This window comes from Egretta garzetta, unplaced genomic scaffold (genome assembly GCF_000687185.1).
Source record: "Egretta garzetta isolate BGI_Z169 unplaced genomic scaffold, ASM68718v1 scaffold170, whole genome shotgun sequence".
Lineage (NCBI taxonomy): Eukaryota > Metazoa > Chordata > Aves > Pelecaniformes > Ardeidae > Egretta > Egretta garzetta.
The window spans coordinates 62,473-73,186 of NW_009258380.1; the positions used below are offsets into that span (position 1 = coordinate 62,473).

The window sequence follows — 10,714 nt, forward strand, 5'->3', positions numbered from 1 at the left end:
CCCTTCTCAGCATTAATTCTTCTTCAGTCCCTTAATTTCTCTTTCTTAATTCTTTTCCTTCCACACTCCATGACCACCAGCAAACCCTGTTTCAGGAGACTTAATGTGCTGGTAGTTTTCTCACTGCTATCCCTTTTCCGCCCCACCAGATCTTGTCTTTTGCAAGTCTATGAAATAAATACACACTTGTCAGTGAGGAAATGGCATGGAAAAGAATTAGCTACTGAAACTTAGGCTCTGGAGTGTTGTCTTCTGGCTGTAAACAAGTTGGCTGGGGAGGTGGTATCCTCAGCCACCTATGGCTGAGCCCTAGACATGGGGGCTGCCCCAGTTTTTCAGGTGGCTGCTCCTCTCCACATCTGCCAGGTCCCTGGTGCTGTGGGCTGGGCATGGGGTGCTCACTATTCACTTTCACTCAAAAAGAAAAAAGTTGAGGAAGCAGCTCTTTTGCAGGTGGAGGTCGACCACTCAGGGTAGTTCAGCCTGGGCTTGTCCCCAGGGGCAACCATGGCTGAAGTGTGCAGGTCATGGAAGACAAGTCTTGAGAAATAGACTTACCTGCAAAAACCTGGGGAAGAGACGGCTTTTATCAATGCCAATGAGGATGTGTAGGATCTCCAATATAGATAACAATTGGCAAAGGCGCATGACAAGTCCTATGGAGTAAAATGTGTCAGCCAACGAATCTACAGACAAAATGAAGATGAAAATTAGAGGGTGGTTATATAGTAAAAGTCTGGATCAACTACTGGGTTTGCTCTTGCCCTCTTACCACTGGAGATGACAAGAAATAAAGTTCACATAGTACCAAACTTTCGGGTAGTGGAAGCAAAGCTTTGGGGAGGGGAGGAGGCAGTCACTCTGAAGCAGGAAGCTGAGAAAAGAATGGGATCCCCTATAGTTGGTGCACTGGCAAACACTGTGCAGGATGTGTTGGTTTAGAGATACCGCTTTAGGCTATTTCTAAATATGAGGAAATGTCTGAGGAATGTCTAAACATGAGGAGGTGTTGAATTCCTGCCTGTATCTGTACCCATGGAACTTCCTCAAACAAGAAGACCACAAAGCAGGTATTTTATGGGCATACAGCTGTCCACCATTATAAATAATTTTAAATTTCCAGTCACTAGTTTTCTGGTTTTGCGCCTTAACCCCAGGCAATGGAAAGAGAAATATGTTGTAACGTTTTCAGAAATAGAGAGTCATGTGCAATAACCACAAAGATATTCTAGTGGCTTCAATAAGATTAATATTCACCATAATGACTGTACCTAGTCACATTTAGGCCTATATCTAAGTCAAACGTTACTAGCATGCTGCTGAATACTAAAGCTCATTAGCAAAACAAGCGCTTCATTCCTGATGTGATACAGGCAGAACATAACTACTAGTAATTTGTTCATCCTTTTTAATGGAATAAACAATGTTTTTCTAATTGAAATTACAGCCCCTGGTATTGGACATACACCTATTCAGAATCCTGACTTTATCTCTAATTTGATGTTTCTGGGTGTCACTGCCTCTTAAAATGTTTAAGGAAAATATAGAAGGAATCCTACCTTTTCCAAATGACATGAACCTGATGATCATATTTGTAAATATCCAGGAATGTCCACAGAATTGCATTAACTCGTACAGAAAGAGGTAGGTGTTCATGGTGAAGCTGTGGAGGTGAAAATGGTAAAGCAAACTGTATGACTGACTTACTACAACATTCAAGCTTTTTGCCCTGTAGAAGTTGCACCCTCTTTGGATGTGTTAGGAAACCAAAGGGAAACAGCTGAAATGTCAACAGATCAGTGAAAGCCAACTGTGTCAGTGGTCACAGAACAGGTCACAGATCCCTAATAGATCAAAGGCTCCCTTTGTTGGTGTACCTAGGATAGGCCCAGAAAAATTTTCTGAGTTTCCATCAGTGATTAGGGCGCTCTGTGGCCATACAGGGAAATTTGTGCCTCCAGGGGAAAAAGTAACCAAGCAAAGATACTCTGTTGAGTGCTGGATTCAAGCCTTGAGCCCCTTGGCTTGGCTCTGCCTTGACAGTGTGACCAGGCTGGAGGGATTGCTGGGGGCCTGGGACTCCCACAGCTACTAGCCTTGGGATTTCTGCATCTGGGTGAGGTTTATCCTGTTCTTCCCAGAAGACTTGCCTCTAGCACGCACTCAAGGCAGCTTAAAGTACAATGCAAGTAATTTTGAAAGTGTGACTCCAGCAGACAGCATAGTTGTAAGTATTTATAATAATGTCAGAGAAGAAATGGAAGATAAAGCCACATTTCAATCTGCTTTTATTTGATGCAGTCTGAAGGATATCTGTCTTTCCCTTTTTAACCAACTTCTTCTACAGGTTTTCCAGATACACATTAAATTAACATCTTTGTCTTTCTGCTCAGCCTGTGTTTCAAGTTGCATTTAATAAAGTGAACCTCCTCCTGTTGGAGGACACTAACTTTTGTAGCTATCCTAACCTAATTTTCATAGGGAATTTGACTTTTTTCAAAACTTCAGAGGCTCTTGAGACACTTAAATTCCCTTTCCCATAAATGTATTTTCTTCTGATTTATTCTAGAGCAAGAGGCTTGCCTGTCCTCCAGCTATGAAAAGGACTGTCCACCTTTTTGGGAAACTAATTTGTTAATTTTGTACTAGAATTTATCTCCTTTGTTTGACTAATTAATTGCCTGACCCAGTGAGTAGTAAGATCTCTTTAAAGTTGCCTCTTGATCCAGTGTGTTCATGCAGTTCATGCAGTGTGTTCATCTCTGCCACCAAACTTTATTTCATTTGTATCTGTATGTTAGCAAACACAGTGAATTTCTGTGTTTAGAAATATCTGAATATGATAAATGCATGTACTTCATTCCCAGCATTGGATCAAGACCATAAATAACAATACATACTGCCATAAATTGATCTAGATAAACCAATCTTCTACATTTTTAATCTAAATATGTCCTCAGGAGGTCATAGAAAACGCTTTTCTTCCTCTCTTCCTGTTATGCAGGATGGCTGCTATTCATACCATCACTTCTACAAGCACAGAAAGATTTTATGGCATAATTTACCTCCTACGAGACATCAGTGCCCTTTGGTACCATGAAAATAAGACACAGGAGGACCCAGACAAAGGAATGTATTCCATAAACACTCCTTTTGGGAAAAGTATTGACCCAAAATCCCATCTGCTTTATTACTGAATGACACTTTGTTCTCTCTCATGGTAAGAAAAAAAGACGGGACACTGTGCATTACAAAAAGGCAAAAAATTAAGAGCATTGTTCTGATTTAGGAAACAGCCTTATTACTGGATGGATAGGAATTACTGTAATGGGTATGAAAGTTACAGGAACAGTTATAAAAACCTTGAGGCTTTCCAGTCAGCACCTCCACCAGTTTCTTTGGCCTGATATTGCCATGTCAGCTTTGCACAGGATGCAAGCTGAGCATATGGCTTCTCTCTTCTTCTGAAGTTTAGTTTGCCACATCTGCCTCTCATCCTCAGAACTTGTTTTTCAGTGATTTGGGCTTATTTTCCAAATTCTTCTTCGATTGGTTGGCTAGAGAATTGTTGTCTTTACAATTCTTAAGCTGCTTAATCTTGGCTAAACAGGGCATAACCAAGAGGACATTTGCAGATGCAGCTTCACACTAGTGTTTTGGCAATATGGCAGCCATCGCATGTTAGACCTCACCGTCTTTAATATGTACTGGCCACTACTGAAATCTGTACATGCTGCTGGCATTTTATGGAGGGCTCTATACTCCCAGTGTAGCATAGAGATGTGCTGGTGGGCAGCATGCCGGTGTTATCCCAGCCCCAGAGCTGTGAGCAGCACAGCTCCCTCACTTGGTGTTGCTCTCCACTGTGTGAAGCCCTGATCTCAAATTGGGGTTTCATTCTACTGTGTTAATCCCAGCACAAAAGGTACTCAAGACCAAACAGAAGCCTTTGACGGAATAAAAGGTCATTTCAGTGTAATCAAAGTAAACTGAAATGTAACCTAGCTCTTTCTCATTCAAAGGCTAATCTCTTTACCTAGAGAACCAAAAGACGACTGGGATAACCTATTTCACTGTCCTAACAGATTAGTGCCACAGCACAAAATTCAGCCATCTGCCTCTATTTGGAAGGCCACTGGCAGAAGAGATGGGCTTCAATTAGATTTCCTGCTCCCCTCGGTTCACAGCAGGCATCATTCCACGTTTCCCTCACAGGGCCTGCTTCTGCGGCACCCGTGCAGACAGAACATGGACTAGCAATCCACCAGGTAGCTGTTCAGTTCCTGGCCCTGCCCCAGACTTGCTGGCTGACCTTACAACCCTCGCTTAGCCTCCCTGGTGCCTAGTTCGAAAAAAGGACTGGCTGGCTGCATTTATTCCCAGCAGGGTGATGCGCCTTAACACTTTCAAGTTGCTTTCATCTGAAGGCATTGGGGGAGAACTGCACGTTTCAGTACTCTGCTTGCACTGATGAGAGGAGAAAGAAACAGGCATGGATCTTGCAGCAGAGAGACCCAGGAGGCTGGACTTGCTGTCCCCTTTTTCAGTTGTCTGTTCCCCGTTACCTGCTGTGGCTGATTTTATACCAAATACGTTGAAATGCTAGGGATGCATTTTTCATACTTAGGATCAACCTTGCTTAGTGGAAAACTTCATCTGTTTTCTCTGGGCTCAAAACCTGGGAAACTAGGTGAAACATAGGACTGCTCAGAACTAGCACACACAACAGCATGGTCCCAAACATCCTCTTTTCCCTTTTATTCACCAGCATTGATTTTACCAGTGATATAGTTTAGCTGGCCTAGTTTAGCTGCCCTGACATACTTCCATGGGCAGAGAAATCACCCAAGTATAATTGTTGCATTTTATTATTTTTAGCATGAAGGTCTTCAGCATGTGCCTGTGGTAGCTGTCATCTGAGGTAAGTACAGAGGTAGGTGCCCTCAGTGTCTGAAGGGTGGTCAGGACCATGTCCCCCTTAAGCTAAGATGACAGGCAGCACGGCAGTGGCACCCAGCTCGGGGCAGCCCTTGGCCCAACTGGGTGTCCCGTGCAAGGTGCCAGGATGAAAGCCATGCTCAGGACCCTCCCGGGGGGGTCCCACCCAGGCCTGCACAAGCTGAGCACGTCCCTGCCTTCAGAGCGATTGCACTCTGCTGCCGTCCCGTGCGCCTGTACTGGCTGGCCGCACATGAGGAAGCAACCCTCGTGCTGAAACCAGAGAGCAATGTTCCTTTTTTCTTTTTTTTTTTTTCTCTGCAGGAAAGGTCTGCTAGAAAAGCCCCTCCGCTGACAGAGTTTCCTTTTAAGTGATATTGGTCTGAACTTCTACCCCTTCCCCCTCCCACCCCTGTGGCAAGCTGCAAGCGCTGTAGCTCAGGAAGAAGAAAGCTGCTTGAGAATCAGTAGAAAAGATGTACTTTTCTCTCACAGGCACGTCCCACCCCACTGTTTTTAACCCTTCCTTTTTGCATTTGAGCAGTCTAGGTCACCTGCGCTCAAGAGATGTTACCTGTTACAGGGGTCGACGGCTGCTGCCGCTCCTGATCTTTCTCCTTTTTTCTCTCTACAGCTGCAGCAGCTGTTTGTTTTGAGATCATCCCTCCTCTTTCCTCTTCCCCCACCCCACGACGTCACTGTTTGTAGCTCTAAGCAGGAACAGCACTGCACTTCCCGAGAAAGGAGTTTCTAACCCCAAACATCTCCACTCCATTTGCCCTGCTCCTCACCCAGCCTAGCCTAGGTTAGCTTAGTCTAACCTAAACAAACCTAACCTAGCCTAAACTGGGGGTTTTTTGCTGTTGTACTAGTAAGCTAGTCTGCAAATCCCACTAGCCTCGCCTCTTAACCCAGAGCAGTATTTTGAAGGTTTACTGGAGAGAAGGAATGCAAAATCAAAAATCTCTTTTTCTCTTCTGTTTAAATCACCAGCACTATGCTAACAACACTACCACATGATAAGGAAGGCTGGGAGCATAGCATAAAAGGAGCACTTTAGTTTACTTCAGATAGAGGAAAGATTTTTCCACTTGTTATCTAAGAACGTCTATTCATGCCCCTGTGAAGTATGGGCCCTCCTGGCAGAGAGGATGTAGGTGTGCATCCCAGTTTACTTCTGCCCTTAAATGTCTGGGATATCTCAGTATAAATCAGATGAAGAAGAATGTCATAACCTGTTTATAAACTCCCTTCTGCCAATAAGTAAGTTTTCCCTCTGGCACTCATGTTGAAAGCACATCCCATCCTGCAGTGAGGTTTGAAATTTGATGTTACGACTGAAGAAGTCACCCAGGACATAATGGAGCATAGGACATTATGTGTAAGTACAAGAAGTTTGGGGAATAAAATGTGTCTTACCAGGTCTCATCCCTACTGCGAGTGGCATTGAGCTCCTGGCAAGACCATCTCCACTCCCTGTCGTGTCCTGGAGAGGTGAGAAATGCCTCACTGGCAAGCGGGGGATTTCTTGGCAAAGTCAGTGGGACACTGAGTGGTTTTCCTGGTCGTGTCTCCTGTCTGGGACCTTAGCAGAAGGGTCATGCAGTCACAGCTGGCTTTTTGCTGGTGTGGCAGCTCACTTGCACTGCTCAAGAATCATCACCTCTTCCTAGGCTAAAGAGTGTATTTGTTTCTCAGGAGGAAATAATAAATCAGCATTAAATAAATGGTTAAACATTTAAGCAAATGGCTGTCGAAAGGCTCAGCCCATAGCTCTTGCAAAACAGCTCCTGCACTGCGTGCCTCTGGGAGGACAACTGGTGTGACTAACACTGCCAGGAGCTGAGCTCACGAGCGTAACAAGATCCAGCAGCAGGAAGAACAGCTCTTTCCAAACATCAGGCAAACACGTAAAAGCAACGAAAGCTCACCTAGCTCTGTGGTGTGCAAAATCCCTGGTTCTGGGCAGCTGCCAAGTCAAAGCTCCCACAGATGACAACAAGGGCACCTGCAAGAGCCCGTGAGCTGGATATCAGTTCCCTTCCGTGGCACTGGCCACCCCTGTGGCACAGCCTGGCAGGAGGCCGGGGGGCAGCTGGGGCGGTCTGGGCAGCCTGCAGCCCCCCGCACCATGGGGTTCTGCCCCACACTGGTGCCCCTGCAGCAGCCCCTGCTGCCCTGCCCCAGGCAGGGCTTCAGAGCAAAAGGGACAGAGGTGGTGCCCACTACTGGAGTGTTCTGTGGGCTTTCCTTTGATAGCAGCTTGGCACTGTGCACTAGATGTCCATTGCTTGCTGGAAGAAAAAAAATCTCTTCGTGTGGTGGCATGTGAAAGGAGAGATGTTGTCCTCCAAAAGGAATGATGTTGGTGTACTATCTATACCACTATAAATACACCCATTTGAGTGGCAACGCGCTGCAACGGTGGAGCTAAGGTACAGGGCTCATAAATCCACCATCACATGGATATTCAAAATATTTGTTGGGAGATGTAGAATACAATTCAGCCAGTGGGCTGTAGTAGATCTGACCAATCAGACCTGATGCTAACCCTTAGGTTCTGTTTTTCCCAAGAAAAATCGTTCTCTGAAACACAAGGTTTTTTCCTTTTTTTTTTTGTCCCTGCTCCTGCGGGGGGGTTGGACTAGATGACCTCTAGGGGTCCCTTCCAACCCAAAACATTCTATGATTCTATGATTCTGTGTACAACTTGCGGTTGAAAACGCATGTAAGGCCTCCTTAGTTGTGAGCTTTGAAGTGGTGTTCTTGTACTGTGATGGCATAAGGGTATAAGAAAGGAAGATCAATAACAAGAGGTAACAGCTTTTATTAGACTAGATGTGTAAGAGGGAACACTTCCAGGCACACTGAATTTTGAGAAAGGCTTAAAATGCTTAAAACATTTCACAATTTTGTAAGCTGCAAAGACATTCAGATGAAAGCAAATATTAAATATTGGAACACATGTTGGCTGGATATGGGAAGACTAGAATAAGTCCTGGAAAGAATCTAGCTTTTATGTTTGGAAAATAAACTTTCTTCTCCACTAAAGCTACTCCTCTTGCAGGCAAACTTCTGTCTAGAAACAACTTGACCAGCATAAAAAAATTACTCTTATATAGCTGCTAGCATCTGTTAAAACAAGCTTCATGACTGTTCAGCACGTGTTAAGCCTGACTCTCCTGGATTTCTCAAAATCTAAACATATTGTTACTGCCTTTGGTTTCCCTGCGTCATGAGGTGGGAAAAACATGTTCTGTCTGGGCATAGTGCTTGTGTCAGGAACCATTGCAAGGAGGTGCTTTATGCGTAAAGTTAACAGCAGCCCTGAAATTTTTCATGTGATATGGAAACAATGTCATTCTCTTCGAACAGGAAACACCACCAGGACAAAACATCTGCTCCATTTAAGCACAGCTTTTGTTTCCAAATCCTTGCTATAAAAAAAGCAATATGGAGATGTGTTTTAAGAAAAGAAACCACATGTCCTAAGATTAATTTTCAATGTTCCTGACTGTTAACTTTATGTCTCCTTTCCTCCAGGGTTAGATTTTTTGGCTACTTGAAATCAAGCCTATGTTTTGGCCAGTTGATTACACTGGTTTAAGCACTGGTAAGTCATAGCTTTTTTTAAACACATGCTTGATTGGAAGCAGACACTCCTGTACCATTGACTTCAGTTAAAGAAAAAGCATAAATCCTGGGCTGTCTGGGGGCCATGGGGCTGATGCGGTGCAGTACTGGACACTCTTATTTCTCACTAGCAGGCGGGGTATTTGCACAGTGCTGGTTGGTATTTATGTCGTGTGACCAAGACTGGCAGTGAGAAAAGGAAAGGAAAGCTGTGCGGAGGCAGCCGAGGAAGCAAAGTCATCTCCACACTGCAAGCAACGGGGAAAAGTGTCAGCGTTTTTGTCTGTCTGTACTCTCAAAGTGGGCAAAAGAGAAGGCAGCAGCCATGCCAGCTTCATGCCTCTCAAACCCTGGCAATTTTGTAAAATTCAGCAGAGACGCTGGGTTGCAAACAGGTCCTCCCTCACTGGAGCTGACTTGCTGGCATCATCTACCAGAGTAAGTCAGATAAAGTGGCTTTAGGATGAGGAAAGGTGCACTGGGTGAGCAAGCATTGTGCCACAAGGGTCCACCAGATACAGAACTGGCAGGAGTTACAGGTTTACAGTTTTGACAGGTGGAAAATGGATGAAGTTTGGAAATGCTTTTGGAGGAAAAAAAAAAATCCCAGCCAGTAACTTTGGCTTTGGCCATCTATGAGTGATCTTTTGCATTTGTCATCTTTCAGGACAGTTCAGCTCCAATGCAGGCAGGGTATTTCAGAAAAAGCAGGCTGGTGGTGTTTCCCTGCCACTGCCCTGCAGCTGGAGCAGAAGAAGGGGAAGGATGAGGGAAACCAGACAAGAGCCTCCTGGCAGCTCCTCTCCAGACTTCCCAAAATGTCGCTTGGAGGAGATGCAACAACCTTACCTTCCTTGCTTGTCACTGCCTGGGAGCCTTCGAGGGAGCAGGTCATCTGGCTTCTAGATTGGCCTTGTACTTGCAACCAGTACTACAACTCTGCTTGGAATATGTTGATTTTTGGGTTTCATTATTTTCGAGCATTGATCTCCCAGACTACAAGATATTACCCCAATCTCCAGGTGGAGGTAATCAGTAGAAAACTACTGACTATGCACTCAGCATAGGATACAAATGCAATCCATTGTGTTTCTGTAACACACCTTAATCCTGTTTTTCATAAAACTATTTCTACATGGAAACAACTTACTTTTATGATGCAAAGGATGGCTTCTTTTTAGGCTGATGATTATAACTCTATTCTACTGTTCTTAAAGAATCTGAATCTGCATATTCAGGGACAATACAATCTATTTTGGGTGGGGTAAAAATTTTTTACAATTTAATTTTCTTACAGGGAGTGTGGTAAATAGCATCACCCATTTTACATTTTTTAAAAAACTATCCTTTATATTTTAGTAGAGGTTCCTGTCCTTCCTTCTCATTCCTAAACAACCTCTTTTCAGCAGAGTGGGAAATTCACTGATTTTGCTAGGGAAGTAGTGAAAGGATTAACTAAATATCAAAGACATATCCAGTTCTGAAATGAGTCGTGCTTCTACAGTCTTTGCGCCTCCCAGTTCGCTGCACTCAGCTTCATTGCTGGTTGAGACCCCCGGGCCTGTCAAATATGCCACTACAACAAGGAGGAATTACTGCTTGATGGGCTGGGAGATTTCCCTTTTTTCCTAAGTGCTGGCCATTACCAAGTCACTCATAACAGAAGCTGTGATGATAGCTTCTGACATTTTCTAGGAATTTAATGGTTTGCACAAATAGTGACCGTTACGCTGCTACAGGAAACTGGGAAGGAGAAGGACATGTGCCCTGTTTCTCTTTAAAAAAAAAAAAAAAAAAAAAAAAAAAAAGAAGAAGAAAAAAAAGAAGAAAGAGAGAAAATGAAGGGTTTAGTACTGTGAAATACTTCTAGTTACCAGTAATCACATTCAGCACAAATCCTTTTTAAATACATGTGAATAGCTGTGACAGGATTTAACGCTTGTCCTGAGGACAACAGCGTGAGTTCTACTGTGAGCAGCAGGAGCTTATTTTTAACTACTAAAAAATTATAATTGCAAGAAAAGATCTGTTACAGCCAATGTGAGCTTTTCCCAAAAAGTTGAGACCAGAACTGAGTCCATCTTGAAGCCAAACACACTTGAAGAGAAAGTATTTCTATTGCTTAAAGAGAGAACATTTTTAA

General features: G+C 43.9%; 1 protein-coding gene across 1 annotated transcript in view; it reads right to left on the bottom strand.

Annotated features, from left to right (window-relative positions):
- Positions 1 to 5,654, bottom strand: part of HACD4 (3-hydroxyacyl-CoA dehydratase 4) — a 17,601-nt gene extending 11,947 nt beyond the window's left edge. The window contains exons 1-3 of the mRNA XM_009640889.2: positions 5,513 to 5,654; positions 1,560 to 1,663; positions 559 to 686 (exon numbers count right to left, since the gene is read on the bottom strand). Of these exons, the coding sequence (XP_009639184.1) occupies positions 559 to 686; positions 1,560 to 1,656 (225 nt within the window). The 5' untranslated portion in view covers positions 1,657 to 1,663; positions 5,513 to 5,654. The remainder of the gene's footprint in view (positions 1 to 558; positions 687 to 1,559; positions 1,664 to 5,512) is intronic.
- Between the last annotated feature and the right edge of the window lie 5,060 nt (positions 5,655 to 10,714).